We start from the raw sequence: 24810 nt of genomic DNA, 5'->3' as shown, positions 1-24810 counted from the left end.
TGGGGACAGAGACCAGAGGAGACCCCAATGGGAAACACAGAGACTAAGACACAACAGCCAAGGCCAGGAGGGCACCCTGCCCCCTCCCCGACTCATTTGGCAGGATCCTACACAGCCATTGGGCTGAATACCTGCAGGCAACCTCAAGACATCTGGTCCCTGGTCCCTGGTCAAAATATGGAAGCCTGCTTTCCACTGCCCAGCTGGCCATGCCAGCTTGTTCCCATTTCCACAGTGAACTACACACACTGTACCTCAAAGAATGTTCGAGTCCAGTCAGGGCCCAGCATCCTGGCCTCCTGATGCTCTGACTCAAAGCTGCCGTCCCTCAGTTTGTACCCAGTTGACATTCCTCAGTTACACCGGGCCAGACAGGTGCTTAGTAGGTAGGCCATGGACACTGTGTCTAGAGGGTGACATGTTCCTCAGGGGCAACATGGTTTTGCATATCACAAAATTTTAAAGTATCTCCTTGTGGGTGCATTTTTAGACTCTTTAAATTAAAAGAAAGATAAAAGCCTTGTTTTAAATTTTTTGTTACATATTACACATGGCCTTGATCCGAGTATGGAAAAGGCTAAGGCAGGAGGATAGTAAGGTTAGAGCCAGCCTGTGAGGTTACCTGAGCTGTCATACTGAGTCTATCTCAAAAGAACAAAGAAACAACAGTTTATGTGTGTGTATGTAAACACACACATATTAATATATAAATATATTAATTATATGTGTATACTGTATAGTTATAATATACAGTGTATAGTGTGTGTGTGTGTGTGTGTATTCTGTCTTTATGCACACCAGAAGAGGACAACAGATCCCATTACAGATGGTTGTAAACCACCATGTAAACTCATGGCCTCTGGAAGAGCACTTAAGTGCTCTTACCTGGTGAACCATCTCTCCAGCTAACATTTTGTTGTTGTTGTTGTTGTTGTTGTTGTTGTTGTTGTTGTTGTTGTTATTCTTTGTACCAAATTACTTGATCTATCGACCTTTTGAAATGGCTGCCACATACTTCACAGTAGGACTGTGTTCCAAGGAAGAGAGCTGAAGCTACTGAAGGACAAGTCTTGTGGGGTGTTGTGTCTTTGTTTCTGTATGTGTGTGTCCACACACGCACCCCTGTATGTGGTACACACATGTCTGCCGCTGTATGAGCCTGTGTGCATGTGTCTGTAGAGATGGAGGAGAACATCTCACACCCTTCCTTTGTTGCTCTCCATTCAGCCCTGTGAGACAGTCTCTCAGTGAACCTGCCACTCTAGTTCTTGTCTAAGCTAGTGGTCAGCACGCCTCAGAGAGTCTCCTGTCTTCACTCCTCCAGACGTCTCCCAACACTGGGCACGTGGTAGCCATGCCTGACTTTCTGTGTGGGTACTGTGGATCAGAACTCGGTCCTCGTGCTTACCAGCGAGCTCTCTACTACTGACTCATCTCTTCAGCCCCTTGCATAGGTTAAGAGCGAGATTGAAACCTAAAAGCTATAAAATTTCCACTTTATCCAATACTGATGTAGGAAGAAACACAGCTCACACTGGGACATTATGACCGGTAGGAGTTGTTGAGCTCCCCTTGCCAAGTGATGAATCTCACATTAACTCCAGAGGGTGTTTATTGGCCAAATAGTTTTTGTCTGGATTGCTCATTTATATCCTTTGCTCCCTAACCTCTCTAAGTGGTTTTCTTCCATATTTAAACACTGTAGATGATAGGAAGTTAATGCTGTAGTGCACGTGCAGGGACTTTTTCCTTAGACTGTTTTTCCAATTAAAACGGCCTTTGGTAGGAGACAACTTGTCTTTTTGCTTTTCTTTGTGATGGTAAACAGATCTGCCAGTCCATAGATTTTTCTCTCCTGTCCCGCTAAATCTTCCTTCTACATGTTCCTAAAGATGAAGCACTCTCATCTTTAGGCTGTTAAATCCTGTCTCTGACGAGTGTGGTAGAATTCTGTATCCAGCCTTTCCCTCGTTGGTCGGCTCCTGTGCATTTCCTGCTGCTGCCCTCATCTCTGCTCCCTTCCCTCTTAAGAGATGACTTCAATTTCTGTTTCCTAGGGTCTGTGTTGATGATCTGGGCTCAGAAAGCTGAGCAGGGACTTCTTTGTTGAAATGTTTTAGAATAAGACTTTTGTCATTGTTGCCTTTCATAGAGATTTCTTGGAAGCATTTACTTTAAAAATGAGATACTGTAGGTAGACATAGTTTTGCTTTACATTCAGTATTTTGTTTTGCTTTCTAAAAATAGTGTAAAATTAAAAATGTTCAAAGGTTGTCTTTTTAAGTATTTAAGTTTTAGGTAAATACTGAACAATTATTTGTCACTTGTTTGTGATTTTTGCCAAATTACTATCATGCTTGTAAAGTCTACTGTTTTATTTATTGTATGGTCAAGTGTGTAACTGATTTTCATGTCTGTAACATACATAAGAAAAATCCTGTTCTTAGAATTCATTGGTGTCCATCTGCTCAGTTGAATTGGGTTCTTTTGTTTCTCTCTCCCTAGATGTGCTTGATTCCAAACTGTATGTGACTACATATTCATAGATGTGTGTGTGTGTGTGTGTGTGTGTGTATGTAATACTTCTGAATGAGATGCATGTACCAACATGTCTTCATTAAATCCTGTTGTGTGTTAATCGTGTCTGCTCTGTGTCGCTACCCTGATGAGCAGCGGACAGCGATCTGTACCATCTGTTTAATGCTTTATGCACCACCATTTGACGTTAAATATTACCAGCCCTGCTTTCTTATTTTACATTTGTCTTGTTTTTCATTGTTCGAATCTCTGTATGTAAAATAAACCTGAAAATTGAGAGTAGAAAGATCAAATCCATAATCATCAAAACAAGCTTTATTTTTGAAAGGTGCACCCAGTACTGGACGTCTGGCTGTCTCACCCTAAGTCAGGATTTAGAGAGCAGCCTCAGACATTGAGGAAGACATGGTTTTGCTTTGCTTTGCTTTGCTTTGCCTTTTTAAGGTAGGGTTTCTCTGTGTAGATCTGGCTGTCCTGGAACTCACTTTGTAGACAAGGCTGGCCTTGAACTCCTAGAGATTCCCCTACCTCTGCTTGTGAGCACTGGGATTAAAAGTGTGTGATGTGGTTTAATGTGTTTCAGGGGTAGAGGGTTTCCAAAAGCAGGATTTGGTGGCCAAAATAGGTGGAGTTACAAGAGCAGAACATAAGCATAACGAGTTAGTCATGATGACCTCCTAAAACGACATGATTGCCATTCCTGAGCTGGGAACCGCTTGTAATTAAGGTAGTAGGTGGAGCTGGTCCTTGAGAAACAGGCGTGATCATAAACAGGACTGAGCATAGTTTATCTTCACTATAAGCCTAAGATGGAGGCAGGCTGGTTCTTCAACAAACCTATTTTTTTTTATATCTTTTTAGAAATGTGCTTTTATGCTTTGCTCACCTGTGTGTTAGTTTTTTATTGAGGCATGGTATTTTTACTAATTCCTCTTTACTTACCGTTTATTTTCTTTATTCTCCTTCTACTTTTCCTAGGTTGATAGTGCTTATTAATTTCCCTTTTTTCTTTCTAATTTGGAAGTTCTAATACACCCTCCTTTCTCTACATGAGTATGCTGCTGTTGAAGACAAAATGTTTGTATTTTGTGTCTCTTCAAGAATCCTGTACTGGCACTCTAACCCTGTATGTGATGCTACTTAGGAGAATGGGGCCTTTGAGAAGTAATTAGTCACCAGGCTGTCAGTCTGTCATGTGAAGAAAAGGCACAGGAAGTTAGCCCTCTCCGCTGTCTCCTTCATTTTGGAGGTAATGATGCTTGGCAGTTACTTAAGTAGTTGAGATGACCCCTGCCCAGATAGAGCTTCCTAAGGGTCTTAGGCTTGGGCCTTGTGAATTTGAATCACATTGTGTAAATATGTTGGGAGCAGCAGGGGTTCTGTTTGTTTGTTTTCATGTATGTTAGTACACTGTCAGACACACAGAAAAGGGCATCGGCTCCCATTGCAGATGGTTGTGAGCCACCATGTGGTTGCTGGGAATTGAACTCAGGACCTCTGTAGGAACAGTCAGTGCTCTTAAATGCTGAGCCATCTTTCCAGCCACCCTCAGTTGTTTTGTTGGATAAAGCTGCTAAGACCACTATTGGGGGAGAATTACTTTTCACCAGATGCTATTGACACAACTGGATACTCACCCACAAAAGAGCTAATTTTTTTTTTTTTTAATGGAAGCAGCAGTTCTTATGCTGTTTGTTCTAAAAGTAATAAAAGAAGCTAATAGCTTGTGTTTATATTGGTCAAACCTTTTGAAACTAAAACTACTTTAAAAGTATTTTTATTTAATTTAAAAGTAATACTAAATCCATTACATATTAACGTGAATAACATGGAAACTACATATTTCTGAGGTAGAATATTAAGAAAAATGTCTTCATTTTGGCAAATCTAGAATTTTCTTACTAGAAAATGGCTGTGTTTGCTTCTGTGCGAGTGTGTGTGTGTGTGTGTGTGTGTGTGTGTGTGTGAGAGAGAGAGAGAGAGAGAGAGAGAGAGAGAGAGAGAGAGAGAGAGAGAGAGAGAGAGAATATGAATGACTATAGATGTCAAAGGGCAAATAAAGTGTTAAGGTATTGTTTTTTGAGACAGGGCCTCACTATGTAACTTTGGCTGTCCTGGAACTCACCATGCAGATCAGTCTGCACTCATACTCCCTCTGCCTCTGGATTGCTGAGACCAGAGGTGGTCGCCACCTAGCTGGTTCTTTTATTTTTATGTCCCGCCCCGCCCCCCAAGTAAGTTGAAATTGCTTTGAGAACCAGGCTGTTGTCTTGGCTTCTCCTCCAGCCCTCATCCTCTCCTCAGTCTGCAGCTTAACCCATTCTTTTAAAGCTGTATATACATTTTCCACTTTCATTTTTCTTATTTGGATTTTAATATTTGTTCAAAGGTAACCTATGTAAAAACTTTCTTATCTGTGTTTTATAGTTTTCAGTTTCATGTAGCCTAGGCTGTGCTTGAATTCTCAATCCTTCTCCCTCCACCTCTTCAGTGCTGAGAGTTCAGTCATATGCAGACAAGCATAACAGATGCAAAACTTACAATTTTTGAAAGTTCACACTTTCAACATTCTGTGATTATTTTGCTATTCTACAATTGAATATCTGTCTTTAGTTTTTTTCACTATTAAAATTGGTGCTGTGTAGATATCTTTAAATATATCTCTGTGCATGTCAGCTAGGTATACTCATAGTAATAATTCTGGACCATAAAGCTACATGCATCTGCAACTTTGTTTTGTCAAATTGCTCTCCAAAGTGATTGAAGTGATTTGATGCTACTTAACACTGTAAATATCCAGGTATTGGTGGCACACACCTTTAATCCCAGCTCGCAGAGGCAGAGGCAGAGGATCCCTATGTTAAAGGCCAGCCTGGTCTACCTAGTGAGTTCCAGGATAGCCAGGGTTACACAGAGAAACCCTCTCTTGAAAAATAAAATAAATAATAAACAGTATAAATAGTGCTAATTTTCCCATAGTCTAGCCTTGATGTATGAGATTTGTCTGGTGGTCTGACACACATGACAGACCTTGTAGAGGATGGTAGTCAGTAGCATGTCTAGCATGTTCAGAACCCTCTGTTTGTTCCCAGCATGCTTGTCTCTAAAGTGCTTACTTACATCTTTTCATTTGGCTTTTGCCTTTCCTTTGTGTTAAACCTGCTTTATCACCTACCTGTCCATTGCTGCTCTTATTATTTACCACATAGATAATTTAGCATTTTATAACTTTACATGTGTGTATTTGCCTGTTCACTCAGATTTGCTTGTACCCCACAGTACTTACACTACTTTTGCAGTCTCTGCAGATGTCTGCAAAGTAGGAGTGCACACAACAGTGAAGGCCACTTTAGTACAAGTCCCCAGCTTCTCAAGCTGTGGGTCGTGACTCCCTGTAGAGTCCTATAACTGACTGTGGTTGTCACAAAACATTGGATAGCAGGAAAAGATTGTATGTTCCTAATAGACACCAGCTACTGTGGCTGGAGACCTGCAGGAGACTGACCCTGTGTCCTCTGGGAACATTGCATTTCATTTATTGCCCATGGTGTTAAAAAGTTTCTTGGGGTTCAGGGTATGAACCCTATGCCACAACATGGAAGAGGAGGTCCAAGAATAATTTGCAGGATTTGTGTCGTCCCCCCCCCCACACACACACACACACTACTCTGTGGGTTCTGAGGATCTAATTTAAGTTTAACCTCTGAGCCACCTGAAAGGCTAGTTTTCTCAAATGGTCATAGTGCACGATGAGAATCAGCTGTTGGGCCAAGTTCATAGTGTGGCAACCTACGGCTGCAGGTTCTGCTGCACTGTCCCAAGGGAAAATTGACACCAGCTGCAGGGGGAGCAATAGTAATGTTACAGGTTTGTTGTGTGTGTCTATGATGGCGGTTCAGTATGTAGACCAGGCTGTCCTTGAACTTACAGAGTTCCTCCTGCCTCTACCTTTCAAATTCTGGGATTGCAGGTGTACATACACCACCGTGTCGTGTCATGGTAAACCTGGTGTCTCACATACACAAGGCCCTGGGTTCTATCTCACCACATGTTCGTTTTCGTTCTCTCTCTCTCTCTCTCTCTCTCTCTCTCTCTCTCTGTAAGTGATTCAAAAATTTCCTCTGGCTCACAAGGGTTTCTTTTTAAGATCTCAGGAGTTTTACCAGACTAGTCACATGGTTTTTAGCCAGTCTTATCTAGAACTCACCCTTAAGTTACGAATTGTATCATTTTCCATATCATTGCTTAACTTGTTTTACTTTTCTCCTTTTACATTATCTTCATTAGGGTTTCTGTTGCTTTGATAAACACTATGGAAAGTAACTTGTGGAGTGAAGAGTTTATTTCAGCTAGCAACTCTCAGATCACATTCCATCACTTAAGGGAAACCAGGGCAGAACAAGGCAGAAGCTGGTGCCGAGGATGTGGAGAATACTGCTTTCTGCCTTGCTCCCCCTGCCTTGCTGAGCCTGCTTTCTTATAGCACACAGGACCAGCCCAGGGTGGCACCACCCACAGTGAGCTGGAAAAGGCCTACACAGGCCGACCCGGTGGGGGACTTTCCCCAGGCAAAGTTTCATCTTTGAAAATGACTCCAGCTTGTGTCAAGTTTGCATAACCAGCAGCACACATTGCTGATGCTCTAGGTCTACGGATCACCTATGGACATTCTTTGTGACATCCATGTCACCTCAGGTTCTGCTGCCGTCAAGCAGCGCTTTCGTCTTTCCTAAAGGTTGTTTGTGAGCATCTTTGCTTCAGCTGCTTAGGTTTCAGCTTGAAGATCATTTAAAGACTAGGGAGGTTTTTCATTCTAATTTTATCTTTTGTCAATTGAAGACAGTGTCTTCTAGCTTCTTTTTCCCTCCTCTCCCCACTCTTCCCCTCTCCCTCCTCTTCCTTCTCCCCCTTCCCCTCTCTACTCCCTCCTCTCCCCATTTCCCCTCTTCCACCCCCCCACTCCCCCCCACCCCCCTACCCCCCCTACCCCCCCCCCACCCCCCACCCCCCCCCCCCCCGGCTCTCGCCCTTGCCTTGTTCCCTTGCTCCCTCCTGGCTACCTGTCATTCTGTTGTGTGGTCAGGGTTCTGCTTCTCTCTGGCTTGTGAGATTGCTCATCTCTGTCAAAGTCCCATCAAAGCACCAGGAGAAAGTCTCTGCTTTTCTTTTGTCGCGTTAGATCCCACATCACTGATCTCTTCGTGATTTGCCCTTAAAGTCCTGATGTCTTTCAGCCTTTGTACCTACTCCAGAACTAAATGGCAGGTCCTTAAAGACTACGAGGAAGGGGCGGTTAGGTAAGGAGAATGGACAGCACTTCACAAGGAGAGTAGAGAGGTCCAAGGAACATGGAGGGTGTTTTACAATTTCTGGTTGCAAATGAGGCTGCATCTTGAAATTGGGGGCTCTCTGTAGATTCTGAGAGGATATTATTGTGGAATAAGTGACGGAAGGCTAGGGAGCCATGGGCTTTGGATGTCCTACTCTCAATGCACATGTGAGCATACACGTGTACAAAGCACAGGAATATGAAATGCTTAACGTGATGCTAGAGTTCCTCAACCTAGTCATGGGGGTGCTGTGTTTTCTCTGTCAGGAGCATCTAGTAATCACTGCTGCTTCTGTCTGAGCTACATAGTTTGATGTTAGTGATATGACTGTTATCTTGCAGGTGTTGCCTATATAATAATCACCAGGCTAAGGACTGTATCGACTCCTTTGTTACTCACTGTGTTCGGGTAAGAGCTACACCTTGGTTGCTGTGATGGGTACTTGTAAATTATGCTGCACAATTCTTTCGTATTCATTATACTTCCCCTATCTCTTATTCACATCTAGTGAATACATTAACATTTCTGTCTCCTCTTACTGCTTGAGTAAGTGCCTTTATGGCATGTACTCTTTGGAGGTTTTGATAACTACCACCTTCTGTGGGGACAAAAATGAGACATTATAACTCTTGGCTGGGAATCACTTGTTTCCTAGTATGCCTTGTAAATGGATGTACAAGCTTCACTTTTGACCTTAAAAAAGTGTTTTTGTAACATTCCTATATGCTTGGTACTGCCATAATGAAAAGGGTTCTGTGTAAATTAAGACTGTTAGTTTAAATAAAGTTGCAAACTTTTCTTTTTTCAGTTTGGGAAAACATATAGACTTATAGATTAAGTTACCAGTTTTTCTTATTTAATTATATAAACATATCTCTCACTTCATTATATAAACATTTCTCTCAGAATAATCAATTAGGAAGTTCTTTAAAGGGCTAATTCTTGTGTGTGTGTGTGTGTGTGTGTGCGTGCGTGTGTGCGTGTGTGCGTGCACATATATGTATTCATGCAAGTGCAAATGTGAGCGTGAAGGCAGTATTGTATGCTGGAAGACTAAGGAGACTAGATTTTATTTCTGTAATTTATTATCACAAGTGTATTGCTTTACTTTCTGAAGATTACCTCTTTTAAAGAGTGAAAAGCCAATCCTGGCTGAGAATCGCTTACCTGAAATGTGAAATACCTGGACTAAAAATGTTTCAGATTTTGGAATATTTGTGTAGAATTTGTGGGTTGAGCATTCCTGTTTCAAAAACCTGAAATATCCAGCGTGTTCCCAAGTCTGGAGGTTTTAGTGTTACCTTGGTACTCAGAAATGTTTTTGAAAACTGGACTTGGTGATACACGCCTTTGTCCTAACACTCAGGACACGGGCAGGGGTCCCAACTGCAGCATCAGTCCCCTCAGCTCTAGTGAGTGACTCAAGCCCGCCCTGGACGGCATCAGACTCAGTCTTGATTTAGTGATTTATTATTTATTATCTAGCAAGTTATTTGAGTTTTCAGATGAGACATGCCCTGTACCTCTTAACTCTTCTGAAACAGTTGCTGGTCCAAAGACAGCCTGTTAGAGTCCCCATTACAAGCTTTATTATGCTTCAGAGAAGCCAGTCACGTTTCCTAAATGCAGGGTGCTCACCATACTGTGTTGTTGTCAGATTAGTATATTTTACAGGAAGCGCTGTTTCAGGTCTATAGGAATAGGAGAGCCAAAGGTAGGAGCCATGACTCGACCACCACAGAAACATCAGCATTGTAATCTTGACGTTAGTTTAAAATAAGTAGAAGATAAAATGCAGGACAATGATTGAAGGAACATATGTTTGGCATAGCAATCATATTTCACAAAAAAAACTACCTTTCCCACCAAGTTATGAATTCTGATATTGAAGTCTTTAAAAATGGGCTCCTGTCTATGAAGTGTCAACAGTGTAACTGCATGTCTACATGCATTTAGACAAGATTTAAGAATTTGGCATATTGTTTCTTTAGAATAAACAAAGTTCACGTTGACAGTTACTAAGTTGTCTCTGTGTTACAGCCATTTTGTAGTCTTGTTCAGATCCATGGCCATAACAGGGCTCGGCAGAGAGACAAACTTGGTCACATTCTTGAGGAGTTTGCTACCTTGCAAGATGAGGTAAGAGCCAGATGTCTTTTTGTAAAATCCATCAAGACACAGATGACAAGAGTAGCATGCTCTGTGAAAGTGTACACCTGCAGTCACAGAGCTTGTGAGTGTGGGACAGAAGGATCATGAGTTGAGCCCATCCAGGGTCACAGTATACTTTTTTATACTTTAACTTTTGAAAAGCAAATCTTCAAAACAATAATTTGAAGATTAATTTTTTACTCTGAAATACCTATTTTTCACTTAAAAATTAATAGTTTTCTTCTCCAGAAGAAGAGTGTTCTTGAAGAACGGAAGAGTACACTCTGTAAGCATCTTAAGCTAAACTGCGTCTCGTGTAGACAGCTATGGTTCCATGCAGGCTACCCAACGTGAAACAGTGTCAAGGTGACTCACGGCCGGCAGCGGCTCTCATTACTCACACCACAGACCTGAGGTCACAAGTTGAGGCTTGTCTGTTTTAGGACAGGGCCTGTTTCTTAGGCTTTTTTTAGCCATTGAGGCCACATGATCCTTCTGCTTCAGCCTCTGGAATAGACTGATGGTGCTACATGTTTACAAGCATGTACCACCTCCTTGTCTGGATAAAATAAATTGCATTAAAATGGGTGTTTATTTTGAGGAGAAATTTGGGTAAATGTTAAGTATTGCGGGGTGCAAACCTTACCAGAAGTGCATTTGAAAGGAAGACATTTTTGGAGTGTGAGATACATTTCCTGCTCATATTTTCAAATTCTTACTCTGTCTAAATAATTGACCGTAATGTAACAAATCGTTTTGACAGGCGGAGAAGGTTGATGCAGCGCTTCACACTATGTTGTTGAAACAGGAACCTCAAAGACAACACCTGGCCTGTTTAGGAACTTGGGTTCTTTACCATAACCTTCGGATTATGATCCAGTATCTGCTCAGTGGCTTTGAGCTGGAGCTGTACAGCATGCATGAGTACTACTACATCTACTGGTGAGAGCTGTGGCAGCCGGAAGGGACGGGAGAGCAGAGGTCTTGCACGCATCTATAAAGTGTACAGTTTGTGTTACTCTGTGTGTGCATGCAGTCTCTGATCACACACACGACTTCCAGGAGGTGGTGCTTTCCTTTCACCGTGTGAGGCAGTCTCCATCCAGCTGGCCTACAAGCCCCAGATTATTGCCCTCTCTACCATCTCACTGTATGAACGGTGATGTTAGAGATGCGAGGGGCTGCGTTTGACTTTATAAATATAGGCCTGGGGATTGAAGTCAGGTTGTTGGTCTTCCTGGCAGGCTCTTTGACCAGCAGAGCCATCTCACTGGCCCTGGGATGTTTTCCCTTTAGTTCATTTTTATTGTAGTTGTGGCACAATTGGTAAAATATTTTGAGAATTAGAGCTAGGTCAAAATATACATCTTTAGTGCTGCAACGTGGCACAAATGTTCTTCCCGTTGTTTGACTATTTCAATGGAAAATACTAATAAAAATAAATGGGTTAATTTGACATTTTTTATTTGCAACTGTGGACAAAAGAGTGCAGTTTGTTGACATGTACAGCACTAGTCCATGGTGTGGGTGCACTTGGTGGAATGTGCTTTCTTGTGGATGCCATGATTGCAGGGTGATCACTGGGAAATAATTCATGACATAATCCACAGATTCCCCTTCAGTGGAGGGAAAGATAGAGAGTCCTATGAAGAGGCTGTTTGAGGCTATCTTAGACATGGAAAACCTGTAGAAAATACATGACAAGCAAGTGATTAGCAGAATGATAATCTTGAATTATCTTTATCTATCAAGGGATGGAGACAACTTTAAACAGTTTCTTCTTCATCAAATGTCAAAATTTGGTATATTACACTTTGGTACTGTTTGCTTTTTAAACTTACAGCTAAATTCATTTAACTTGATCGCTGTCCTGAGAGAGGAGAGACTATTGAATTGAAGTTCTTAATAAACATGAGCAGCTGGTGTTTGGAAGAACAGAGCCCTGTTAGCCCTTCCCTTCACCATCTGTCCCAGACAATGTGGTTAGGTATCACCTGTTGTCTCACTGTGGAACTCTGCACTGAGGTTGTAGACCTCTGACTGTATTGTAGTCTGTAAAGTGGTACTGATGCTACATGTTTTCCTTAAGAGCCACCAACTGCCTCTCTTGATGTTCCACACTCCTTCATGCAGTAGTGGATCCCTTTTGCCTCCTCTGCAGGGACTGTGATGCTGTAACTCCAAATATAATACCAAAGGCAACTTTTAACTAGATTCTGTTGGCTGAAATGCTCTGTTTTGAACAGCAAGATGGCTCAGCAGGTAAAAGCATTTTCCACACAAGCCTGATGACCTGAGTTCAACGCACATGAAAGGTGGAAGAGAAAACTGACGAACAGACCTGTCCTGTAGTCTCTATGTGTGCTCTCTGGATGCACCACCACCTCACGATGTGAATAAATAATAAATAAATAAATAAATAATAATAATAATAATAATACATTCAAATGTAATGTCTTATATGTGCTTTGGTATTGTAGCCTACCTGACATCTTTCAGAGCAAATTTTGGAAATAGGTGTCCTAAAATAGGTATTGTAAGAGATCATAAACATCTTTTGGATCTTTGGCTTTTATTCTGTATATGAGTAGTCCTTAATTTTCCTTATTCCTGGTTCTACTGAAAACAGTGTGTGCCATCTCCTAGATTTGAACTGCTTTTCTGGCTCAGCATGCATTGTAAGGTTAATATTTTTTAAAAAGTTGAAATAGAATATTTTATTTTACATTTTGAATAAATTTAAATAAATAAACCTATATGTTTTTGAGCTTTAGAATGATTGTTATATAATACTAATAATTTCTGATACTTTCTAAATCAGTTTGTTTTATTTTTATTGCAAAGAAAATATTTACTTAATATGATTGGAGTGAATTGTGTCCTGACAGTGAAAAAAATTTAAGAGTATTCTAATTTGCATGTGTGTAGATAGTTATCCAGAAATCTTTTTGAAAAGTTGTAAAATAGAAAGGGGAAGAGATCACTTTCATTGCTCATTTTATAAAAGGTCTACTCTTATCAATCTGCAAAAAAAAAAAAGTTTTCCAAATTTTAAAGCATTACAAACTGTCCATGTAGGGCTGAGGCATAATAGAGTATTTGCTTGTGTTAGTCTCTGTGAGGCCACGGCTTCAGTCCCTCTTGTCAGGATGAAGTAATAAAGCCTATCCATCGTTACTAAGGCTTGTGTTGACAACACTGTCTCCTGTAGCTCCCTGTCGTTAACTGATGCTTTGTGACTATTAAGGTACCTCTCTGAGTTCCTGTATGCTTGGCTGATGTCAACCCTGAGCCGAGCTGACGGCTCTCAGATGGCGGAGGAGAGGATAATGGAGGAACAGCAGAAAGGCCGCAGCAGCAAGAAAACAAAGAAGAAAAAGAAAGGTGCTGTAGACCCTCAGTCCTTATTCAGATGGTGTCTTAGGTTAGCGGACTGCCTGTGTTGGGATTACAGGTGTGCACCATCGCATCTGGCTGTGGACTGTTTGACAGACAGACAGATCTGTGCAGAGCTCCTGTGAGCTGAAGTGGCTGCAGGTGTCTGCTGTGCTTGTCTTTCACCATCATTAACTGGAAGAGAGACTGACTCCCAGCCAGCATTAGTGATGGGCCTTGCTTCTTAGTTCCTTTGCAGCTACATGCACCAGAGGGTCTTAGAGCAGGAGGCAAGTTATACTCAGTTGTACAAGCAGAGTAGGTGAGAGAGCAGGCAGAAGTCCATCTGGAGTTGTGCTGTCCTGTTGGTGTGGACAGGTAATGCAGAGCCATGGGAAGCAAATGTTTCAAAGGCACTACATCTTACCAAAATTGTTGAGTACCAGCTCCCTGGAGAACACAGTTGCCTAACTTTTCAGCTCACCTCAGTACATTATTTGTAGGTTTTGGACATAAAGTCTACATTAGAGAAGGAAAGTGAAGTTCATGTTGAGTAAACAAACAGAATGTTGGGTTTTTTAGAAGCATTCTTCTCTCATGGGTCCCTGTTGTTCTCCTCCCTCTGTTCCATCCAGCCCGCTCCCACCTCCCCTTCCCCAGATCAGCTCCTCCTGATTGCCTTTTAAAAAAGAGCAGAGGAGGGCATTTTTTAAATTAGTTTTTCTTCTTGTTTCTCTAATATAGACTTTATTTTATGACCAAAATCTACAGATAATACAACTGAGGTGAGCTGAAAAGTTAGGCAACTGTGTTCTTCCAAGGATCTGGTACTGAAAAATTTTGGCAAGAAGTAATATTGGGGGGGCGGGAGGGGAGCGGGGAGAAAGTATAAAAGATTTTCTTCTTTAATTACAGTGCGTCCATTGAGCCGAGAGATCACAATGAGCCAGGCCTATCAGAACATGTGTGCTGGGATGTTCAAAGTAAGTGGTGAGAGTCAAGTCTTCTTGCCATGTAACTGCCATTCATACAGATGTGTTTAAAATCCCCTCTGCCTTGATTCTCACCCGATTCTGCTGCCATCTGTCCTGGTCCCCGCCTGTTTGACAGTCACCTTTTCCATTCTCATTGTGTTCCTTAAGTAGTTGACACTTTGCCTCATGGGTACATGGCTCTGGCATTCCTAGGATTATAGTATGTAAGAGTGGACTCTAGCATAGCTGGTCTGGACAATACCAGGCATTTTTGCAAGGTTCTGGGTATTAATTTTTAAGTTGTGTTGAGAGGTAACTCACCTGAAGTAACGTAATCCAAGAGGGGACATTGGAAAAGACTCTGGCCTGTGTGATTATGTGGTACTTGTTCCTTCAACATATTAATTAAAGTCTCAAAGCAGCGACAGAAGCCTGATGTGGAAAAATGTGTGTGACCCCTCTGGGGTCATTAATCCCCTGGGAGTTTTAATTAATGATACATTAAAAAAATTATAATTGATGTATCATTTTCCTTTTTTCTTCTTCCAGCTCCTCCCATGTGTCCAGTTTGCTCTGTTTCAGATTTATGGTCTGTTCATTACACACACAATATGTGTATATATTCCTAAACACGTAACTATAACCTGGTTAGCCCATATATAATGTTACTTATATGTGCTTGTATGTATATGATTTTAGGGCTGACCACTTGGTATTAGATAACCAATTGGGGGCTGGAAAGTTTTTTGTATAAATCATGGTATATAAATTACAAATGGATGAGAAGTCTGTTTTACTCTAGATTTTTCTGTTTTCTGAGATGATGCTGTAAGTTTGTAAGTTGATGGATTTTTTGTGTGTGCTGATGCCCATCTTTTTTTTGTTGTGTTCGAATTCCCCTTAGACGATGGTCGCGTTTGACATGGATGGCAAAGTGCGAAAGCCCAAGTTTGAGCTTGATAGTGAGCAGGTTCGGTACGAGCACAGGTTTGCTCCGTTCAACAGTGTGATGACACCGCCGCCAGTGCACTACCTGCAGTTCAAGGTGAGCTTGCCGCCTGAGGTCATGGTGGTGCCACCCATCCTGCACTAAAGATGATAAGGGACGGGGGTGGGGGGGGTGGAGAATGTTAATCTTAATCCTTAGAATAATTGAGATATGGGGTACACAGGTTAAGAACTAAATGTCACATGGGTACAGACTGAGATGTTCTCAGCATTTGCTTCAGAGTCTGTATGGATGGGTAGTCAGTTAGAAAGTTTATATTAAACCTATTGTGATAAATAGTTCCTTCTTTTTAGGAAATGTCTGACCTCAATAAATACAGCCCTCCTCCTCAGTCTCCAGAGCTGTATGTGGCAGCTAGTAAGCACTTTCAGCAGGCAAAAATGATCCTTGAAAATATCCCCAATCCAGACCGTGAGGTAAGAGTGGATTCACTGTACTTTCAGGGGACATGCTTGGGGAAGCATACATCCTGCCACTGGGGGGTGTTAACTATAGTGAGTCAACCAGGCAGCGCTGTCAGATTGATTGCAAGAGTTTCAAGTAGGTCTGTCAGCTTATTTATTTTAAGTCTTCCCTCCACCCATAGGGCCTCACTTTTTTGTCCAGGCTGGCCTCTCAACTCCTGGTAATCCTCTTGTCCTCTGCCTCCATGGTATTAGGAATAGATCATGATCTGTGATACCCAGCTTCCATTATCAATTTTAAATATGAAAAATTATGTATCCAGTTACTATTGAAAATTCCATACTTGACCATTTTGAACTAAAAAGTTGTTTCATTAAAAAATTATCTACAAGAACAGACTTTGAAAGCAAACATAGTTTAAGCATTTGGTGGTTTAATAGTTTGCACTATTCCTAGTGTAACTGAGATACATCTACTCTGTTAGCGTAGGAGCTACTCTTGCCATGTCTAAGTCACTGAGGGAGCTCTTGATGCATCTCTCAGTGCAGATTAATTTAGCATCATCTGTCAGAAACAAGCAGTGCTGGGCTCAGATGGAGTGTGCTTGCCTGTCACACAAAGCCTAGGGTGTCCTAGTACGGCAAGTGAACACGTGCACATACAGAAAGTCGTGAGTGTAGATGAGTGTGCAACATAGCTGGGTTTAACTGCAAACAGTACAACTGTAATTCAGTCATCAATAAGGTCAGAGAAATTCAGATAGCAAGGGTTAAAACTGAATGGTACGCTGCCGTTCCATTGAAGGTTGGCAGAAAAGACTGGGTATTATGTGAACAAATCACTTCCATTAAAAGAGAATTAATGATAGTGCCTTAGGCTCTAAGGGGATGGTAAATGCCTTGGAGAAGAGAGCAGGAAAGAGATTTGTATAAGAATTTATTTAAGAATTATATTCTGGTGGGGCATGACTGCAGAGGCAAGATCCACAGCTGTACATGCAGCACACGGCTGTGTGTATTGACTCAGTCTTCAGAGCAGGTTTTATGGGGGTGAGCGGCGTCTCACCTTGGTTTCTAAAAGGATGGATGTGAGGAACTCACTGAAGAGCTTTGCTCTCAGGGGTGAAGCTGCTGCATGGCTCCCTGAATACCTCTGTGCTTTGGCTGCAGGACAGGCAGTGACTAAAGGTTTCTGGTTGGGGGAGGGGAGGAGGGCCTGCAATGCAGCAGCTGCACTTTCCTGGGCAGGCACTTAGCTTCCGGCTGTGCTGCTGAGTGCTCTTCTTGTTTCAGGTCAGTAGAATCCTGAAGGTTGCCAAGCCCAACTTTGTGGTTATGAAGCTCTTAGCAGGAGGACACAAAAAAGAGTCAAAGGTGAGTGTGTCATAGGGAAAGGGAGTGCAGAGTTCCTGTGTACTGTCGGACAAAAGGCTCCCATGGTCACCTCATCCTAGAAGAGGCTCAGCCACCACTTTTCCTCCAGACGGTTTGAAACTTAAAATTTCTACTTTTTTCTTTCTCTCCCACTTCCATATAAATCGCTGACTACCTTAGGACAGTTAAGAAAGTATGGAGCAGATTCAAGAGCTCAGAAATAAGGGCTGGCAAGATAGTCAGTGGGTAAGGGGGATTGCCACCCAGGCTGATCTGAGTGTGAGAACTGGAGCCTCCCAGCAGGAGAGATTCAACTTGTACTATGGCATCATGCACCCACCCACGTACAAATTAAATGGAATAAAGTATTCTTTAAAAAAAAAAAAAAGTGTAGCGCAGGTTTAGGGGAAGAAGTACAAGGTATTTAAATGTCACCTTTTTGAGGAAGGTAGGTGCTTCAGTAGTGTCTTAGTTAGGGTTTACTGCTGTGAAGAGACACCATGACCAAGGCAAGTCTTATAAAGGACATTTAATTGGGGTTGGCATAGTCACAAAGGTTTAGCCCATTATTGTGCCGGGAAACATGGCAGTGTGCGGGCAAATGTGGGCTGGAGCTGAGAGTTCTACATCTTAATATGCAGGCCTCAAGGAGAAACTGTTGCACTGGCCAGACCTGAGCTTAAATGACTTGGGCCCACCTCCACACTGACACTTCCTCCAACAAGGCTACTTCTCCTAATAGTGCCCTCCCTGTGGTCAAGCATTCACATACGTGAGACTGTGGGAGCCAGTCCTATTCAGATCACCACGGGTAGTTAGGAGCTATGTGTACACACGTGCATGCAAATAAGCAGCGGCCATTTCACTCAGGGTATTGAGTGTATCCACAGAATGGATACATTTTCACTCAGTCTTTATTAGTTTTTGAAACATGGCTGGCTGGACCTGGAGCACACCAATTAATTCAGCTAAACTGGCTGGCCAGCGAGCCCCAAAGACCTGCCTGTCTCCACCTAGCGAGCCCCAAAGACCTGCCTGTCTCCACCCAGCGAGCCCCAAAGACCTGCCTGTCTCCACCTAGCGAGCCCCAAAGACCTGCCTGTCTCCACCTGTCCAGTACTAGCGTTGTAGGCATGTGCTGTCGTGCTCAGCTTTTAACACGGGTGCTGGGAATCGGGCCTCGGGGTCTCAGGCTTGCACTGCAAACCCTGCAGCAACTCAGCCATCTCCCATCCCAAGACTTAAACCCTGATAAGATGTGGCGTTGATCTGGAAGATCTGACTTGTCACAGGCCGGCTCCGACGCAACCTTATGACGTTTGCGTCTTCACCTGTGACCCCAAAGCTGAGCTGTGTTGCATCCTGACCCGGCCAAGCACCTTGTCTGAGGTCCATTTTTCTTTAACCCTCTCTAACAAACAGCTGGCCATGGTTGTTTCCTGATGACTCTTAAAGGAGAAACTCCTTGCTCATTTCTTTCCCTGTCTGCTGCTATTACACCAGTTTCTGTTGGACTGCCCTGTGTCTGAAACACAGCGAGTCTAAGGTAGTTACGTACAGCGCGTCAAACCATGCAGGGGTATTCATTGACTTTCTGGGTTTCTTTTTAGGTTCCTCCCGAATTTGACTTCTCTGTTCACAAATACTTCCCTGTTGTGAAACTGGTTTGAAAGAGGCTGCAAAGATGACCATGTCCACTCTAGGGGATACATCAGTCTGCCACTTACGGTGATGTAAAGTGGATTTCTTGAATGACAGACAGCTTGTTACAAGAAAGACTTTTCAGTTTAACACCCGTACTTGGCGAGAATGAAAACTGCTGTTTTAAAGTGGTTTACTATACTCCATGGGTGTAACTGGGCTGGAATGCATTGGTGGACGTTACTGGTTTTATTACAGACTTAATTGTAAAACATTTTTTTAATGAATGATTGAGTGAAATAGTATTTGTAAAGGTTAATAAATTTCTTGACAAAACAAATGCACTGGTGCTGCTCTCGGGCTGCCCTGCTGAGAACCAGTGAGAGCCGCCATCCGACTTACCCAAGAGTCTGCAGCACTGTAAGCCTGAATCCCCGCTCTTAGGCAGCAGGATCAGGCTTTGGTTATCCTCAGCTGGGTTCTATTTTGAGGCCAGCCTGGCCTACACCAAACAACTCTAAAAATTGAAGTTTCAAAACATGAGATTTATTAAGGATTTAGATTCTGGTCAAATTACAAATTGATTTCGAAGCAAGAGGATTACTAGAGTACATGAGGATTGACTGTTGTGACACAGATTTGTAAGGGCTGTAGTCGTGCAGTTGAAGAAGAGCCACATGACACTGCAGTGTCTGCGCTGGTGTCAGCAGGCAGGAGTGTGCAGGCTGCTGAACCCCGGTCTTGTCTGAATGTGGTGGTCCCTTTGTTCCAGTTGAGGTTTCAAGTGTACTGAAGTGCAGGTTTTGTTCTTGATCCACCAGCCAGAGGCCCCGTCCTTGATTTGCTGCTCATTCCTCTGCTGGTCTCTTCACTGGTGTGCTGTGACAACTGTCTGAGCCTGTGGGGTTTCCCTTTTGTACACTGAAGGGGCATGCTTTTAGCAAAGTGAGCTACCCTGAAATTCAGTCTGACCTTGCGGTTTGGCCTAAGACTAGTGGTAGTTCATTTGGCTTGCAGCAAAAATGATCCTAAGATTTCAGCGGCCTAACTCTAATGTGACACTGTTTGGCTGAGGATGCAACCCAGGGCCTCAGACATACTGGGCAGAAGTTCTCACGGAGCTATGCCTAGCCCAACCCTTTGATACCTCCCATTTCCTAGAAACACTTTGAAGCATGCCTGACTGAACTTGATGAAGATACTAATGAAGACAGGATGTTGCTTACTTCCTGGTCAGTATAGCGGTAGTCTGGCTCAACTGTCAAGTATGGCTGTTAGGCACCCTGGAATTTAGGACCCAGAGGGCAGAGTGTGATCCTTACCTATTTTACTTGTTAAAAAGGAAATCAGCACAACGTGTCGGCAATATCTACACTTTAAACCAAAACCAATTTAAGACAGAAAACAAGCACTAGAGAGTATGAAGTCCCCTTGTGCTTGGGACCCAGGAGTAGAAAAGGTGTATGCTAAGAACACAGTACGTCTGCGGCTCTGGCAAGTTAGTAAGTGTGAAGGAAAATGGCTTGTAACATTGGACAGTATCCATCTAAACATGGAGTTGTATGTCAGATCTGGGTACAGTGAGCACCAGATCTGGTTGGCTTTGCAGTGAGAGGCAACCCACATCTGCCATGGGTGTTTAAATGTGTGCTTGTAAATAGGCATAGTGGGGATAGGACAGATGCCACCACCACCACCACCACCACCACCACCACCACCACCCCCGGGCATCCACTTCACTGCAGGAATCTTCAGCCCCCTCCCAAAGAAGGCACTAGGTGCTGTCCTATGCCTCTAGTGCTGCTGCTTCTTATTTAAGCAGCAATTCCGAGTCAGACCAACCCTGAGGACTGTCCCACTCTTCAGAGAGGTCATTTCTGGAAGGAGCCCTCAGGGTGACTGCAGTCAATCTGCAATTGGTTAGAACCTACTGATCAGAGTCAAGAACTTACGACACATTACCTTCAATGAACTACAAGTCTTTCATAGCTAAAATTAACCTTGTGTGGTTTTCAAACAGTATGTAAACTACAGGGGGAGAGAACAAGAACAGTTCCTGTGTTGCTCCTGCCTTTGTAGGTATCCAGCTTGTAACCTGGGTATCCTCCAGCAGCCAGCCCTTCTTCTTGGACACCTGTGTCGACATAAGTGTCTGGGCCTCTGCTCTGACTGTCTATGCAGCCTTTGTCCCAAGCCTAATGCTGGCACTGCCCTTGTGGGTGAGATGAGTGACTTACTAGAAACTCTTTGCCCAGACCATAGGTGCTCACATTGTGAGTAACTTAATAGTGTTCTGTACATCAAAAGAGTAGTGAAGGTATTTAAACCAGTCTTTTAAAAACAACTCTCACTGACATTTGAGACAGGGGCTTGCTTTCTTGTTCATCCTAGCTTGGAACTCACTATGTAGCTCTGAGCTGGCTCAGAACTTGCAGCAGTCTTCCTGCCTCAGCCTTCTGAATGCTGAAGAAAGCCAGGTGCAGTGGCTATCTTTTAATTAATGTATTTTTTGCACAGAACTGCTTTGTATTGAGGCTGACAGCAAGAGCTCTAGGCCATTGATGGTGGAATCAAGTGTGTGCAGGAGTGATGGACTGCTTAGTACCAGTGGACAGACACTGGCAAGCACCAGCATGAGAAGGGAGCCATTGTCGTTGGCAGCTGCCTATACAGGACAACCTCATTTCTCTTTTTGGTGTTGACCTGCTCAAGAAATACCTGTTAATCAAGAAAGCTTGACCAATTTTGACAACTTCTGTAGACACTTTAAAACTACCCCAGACTGTCTGAGTGGTCGCTAAAATGTACTGATTACACCCCAATAATCATTGGCCGATGTTCTTTTACTTGGTACATTTCACAGTAGAGTCACGGGTGAATCTCCGTAGGAATTCTCTTCAGGCTTATTGAGGAATGTGGACTCCCACTTGATTTAGACTGTGACTCTGCTTTTCACTCCCATCAGGTAAATGTATTATGCCTCTCTTCTGAGCTTCAGCATGAAGAACTAAAAATGCAAAAACACTATTTCAGTATTAAGCATTTGGAGAAATGGTGTGGGCAGGCGTGTCTTCATGTCAGTTTCTACAGTTGTCACAAAGAGAACTTCACCTTCCACAGCAGCACTGCCACTTGGAACTCTGTCCCATTGAGAGAGCAAAAGACACCACGTATACAGCTAACTGCCACAAGACAAAACTGAGTGGTGAGATAGCATAGCCCCTGTGCCGGAGGCCTCCTTGAAAAGGCAGCACTAATAACACATTCCTTCCTAGAGCCACCTGAACAAGTGGGACAGCAGGACAGGACACAACTTGTCTAGCCGTGGGCAGCTGCACGCTTACAGTTCACCGTGCTTTATGTTATAAAAGAACTGAAGAGCATGTCCAGAAGTTAGGCACTGTGTAGCAAGCAGATCTCACTTGAAAGACACTCAAGAAAACTAGCGCTCAGAGCTGCAGCACCATAGGAAGCAAGAAGCTAAGCTGCAGAAAGCTCATGGATTAAAGAGCAGATGCATAAAATCCACAAAGAAACATGTAGATTGGTTGACACTGACTATACTGTATGCAGCCCAGAAAGGCAGAGTGAAGCACTCTAGGTCAGTAGCACGGTGCTGCTGATGTGCGTTTAAGGAGTCAGAACAGAAAGGAGCTTTGTCAAAGACATCCTGCTTGAGCTTCTCTAGAAGACTCACACAGAAAACTAGTTCAGAGGCAGTTAACAGAGAATCTAATGATTATACCAACACCTAGTGTGGAATGACTCCGAGTCCCCTGGGCATCTTGTTGGAAAAGCCCTAAGTCACTGAGAGCAAGCCCTGTGATTTCTGGGGCATCTTTGCTCTAATCCTGCTCACCACTACCCCACTTTGCAGGTCTTCCAAAGAACATAGTTTCCCTGAACTGACAGCTACAAGAGTGTGATTATCAGTCCTAATTAAAGAAAAGGAGAAAGGAAGGTGACTGCTCCCACATCCTACTGCTCTTACCATTTATATTTCTGTCATTCCCTGCAAGGGCTGCCTGCTTCTCCCTCTCAGACTCTGCTTCGTTTTCCTCCAGGTTGTACTCGTCTCCTAGGTTCTGCTGGCCTCCCCCTGTAAAGCCAGCACACCAGACACACATAGCTTCAGTTTAGTCTTGATGGCACTGGAACACCAGTACAAGCTGTCACCCAACCTGTACCTCAGAAAGTAGCCTGACTGATGGTACTCACTCCCAATACAAATGCCACGGAGAGTACCGGAAACACGCCCCTTCAACACTGAGACTATAAAATTCAGCTCTGTTGACTGAACCCTAGCACACAAAAGTTGTGGGCTTTATTCCTAACACACACACACACATACACACAATCCTAAATAAGCCACGATTCAGTCTGAAAATGAAGAAACTAAATGCCTTTTTGAGAAGGGCAATCTACAAGATTGAGAAAAACACCACCGTTTGAGGAAACAGGCGAATGGTGGGAATGGCAAGCAGTGGCTTCTCAGAATGACTACAGGATTAGACTGTTCACAGCCATGTTTTGCTCTGCAGAAAAGAGCACCCAGGAAAGATCACATAATGAAGACGAGATCACAGGATTCTCTCAAAAGTCTGAAGTATGTGTATATGGGGAGGCCTGGAAAATCTACTTTGCTTTCCCTCTGCCGTAGAAGCAGCACAGAGCAGTTATGTCTGTTTACACTCCAGATGTAGAGTGTAAACACTCATGCATGTGGAAGCAGGTACACCACAGAGGCCTGGTAGCCCGTGTCTATGTTTAGCCGTTACCCTTCATGTCCAGTAGTCACACACACCTGAGTGCCACCAGAATGGGGTCCCTCCCTCCCCTTGGGAGCATCTTTTACTGTAGGTATAGAGCAGGGTTCTGAGCAGTGACACTCGGCAGGAGGCTGATAAAATGCACCTGTATCTAAAACAACAGAGGACACTGTTCCAAGAAAGACTGAAAGAATTAGATACATTTCTTCAATCTGTTATTGGCCAGGAACACGGAGGCCATGAGTGCTCCTGGCTCCAAAGGATGGAAAGGTCCCATCTTTAAGGCAACAGAATACATGCAAGATACTTAGCTGAACCAAGATACCACTCTTTATAAAGAGGGAAGGGGAGGTGAAATTCAAGAGTCAGTGTTCCTCAAATGCAGTAACATCCATCATGTCTTCCTTCAGTACTTCAACACATAAGCAGGTGGAAATAGACAACTGCCTGCCTGCCTGCCTGCCTGCCAGGAAGCAACATTTAACCTACCAAGCACCCATCTCAACGTACATACACCCTTCAAGTCCCACTGACGCTAACATTGTTCTCTTGATAATGAACAACAAATAAACATACAAAGGAGTGAACAAGGCCACTTGTGTAATTGTGCAAGCCCGAGCCTGGGGACCCAGAGCCACCCACCTTCCTCGGCAGCATGTTGCTGCTCCTGTCCATCACGGATGACAAGCTGCTCCCGTTCAGGATACTGAGGCTCCTCCTCAGGCCTGGCCATCAGGGCCACTGGCGCCTGTGTGTTCTGATCAAGTTTCTCGGTTCCTACAAGTGTGCCATCCACCACCGCCTGCCGTTGGACGGATGCCTTCATCAGTTGCAGACCACGCTCCTCACTGACAACCTGAATCTCATTGGTTTCCTCTGTACACAGAACATAGGTATGATTGCAAGAGCATTCTTTGGGGGCTTTGGAGGGGGAGTTACTGTTTTGTTACATGTTTTGATTTTCCATGACAGGGTTTCTCTGTGTATCACTGGTGGCTATTCAAAAACCTACTTTGTATACCGGTCTGGCCTTGAACTCAAAGATCCTCCTGGTTCTGCCTCCATGGTGAGTGCTGGGATTAAAAGTGTGCACCACCATGCCTGGCTGTGGGACCATTTTAACTAAAACAAAAATAAAATGACTGAGCATGGAATACACACCTGTCATCCTGTCACTTAAAGAGTAAAGGCAGGAAGATCAGTTCAAAGGCCAGCTTTGGCTACATAGTCACTTTGAGGCCAGCC

General features: G+C 43.4%; 2 protein-coding genes across 9 annotated transcripts in view; one reads left to right on the top strand and one right to left on the bottom strand.

Annotated features, from left to right (window-relative positions):
* Naa35 (N-alpha-acetyltransferase 35, NatC auxiliary subunit) overlaps positions 1–19136 on the top strand; it is a 58743-nt gene extending 39607 nt beyond the window's left edge. For 3 of the 5 annotated variants that reach the window (XM_034510436.2, XM_034510437.2, XM_076938888.1), the window contains exons 15-23: positions 8210–8276; positions 9909–10007; positions 10783–10961; positions 13267–13403; positions 14310–14377; positions 15273–15413; positions 15671–15793; positions 17075–17155; positions 18766–19136. In XM_034510436.2, coding sequence (XP_034366327.1) covers positions 8210–8276; positions 9909–10007; positions 10783–10961; positions 13267–13403; positions 14310–14377; positions 15273–15413; positions 15671–15793; positions 17075–17155; positions 18766–18825 — 955 coding nt within the window. In that variant the 3' untranslated portion in view covers positions 18826–19136. The remainder of the gene's footprint in view (positions 1–8209; positions 8277–9908; positions 10008–10782; positions 10962–13266; positions 13404–14309; positions 14378–15272; positions 15414–15670; positions 15794–17074; positions 17156–18765) is intronic. The other 2 variants (XM_076938889.1, XM_076938890.1) reach the window with 1 other exon arrangement.
* Positions 19137–19320: 184 nt separating this feature from the next.
* The window catches only part of Golm1 (golgi membrane protein 1), a 50802-nt gene continuing 45312 nt past the window's right edge, over positions 19321–24810 (bottom strand). For 2 of the 4 annotated variants that reach the window (XM_076938891.1, XM_034510918.2), the window contains exons 8-10: positions 24208–24441; positions 22788–22895; positions 19321–21803 (exon numbers count right to left, since the gene is read on the bottom strand). In XM_076938891.1, the coding sequence (XP_076795006.1) occupies positions 21700–21803; positions 22788–22895; positions 24208–24441 (446 nt within the window). In that variant the 3' untranslated portion in view covers positions 19321–21699. The remainder of the gene's footprint in view (positions 21804–22787; positions 22896–24207; positions 24442–24810) is intronic. The other 2 variants (XM_076938892.1, XM_034510919.2) reach the window with 2 other exon arrangements.

Source organism: Arvicanthis niloticus, chromosome 8 (genome assembly GCF_011762505.2).
Source record: "Arvicanthis niloticus isolate mArvNil1 chromosome 8, mArvNil1.pat.X, whole genome shotgun sequence".
NCBI classification, from domain to species: domain Eukaryota; kingdom Metazoa; phylum Chordata; class Mammalia; order Rodentia; family Muridae; genus Arvicanthis; species Arvicanthis niloticus.
Note: the sequence above shows the minus strand (reverse complement) of the source record. Positions and strands in the feature narration are given on the sequence as shown.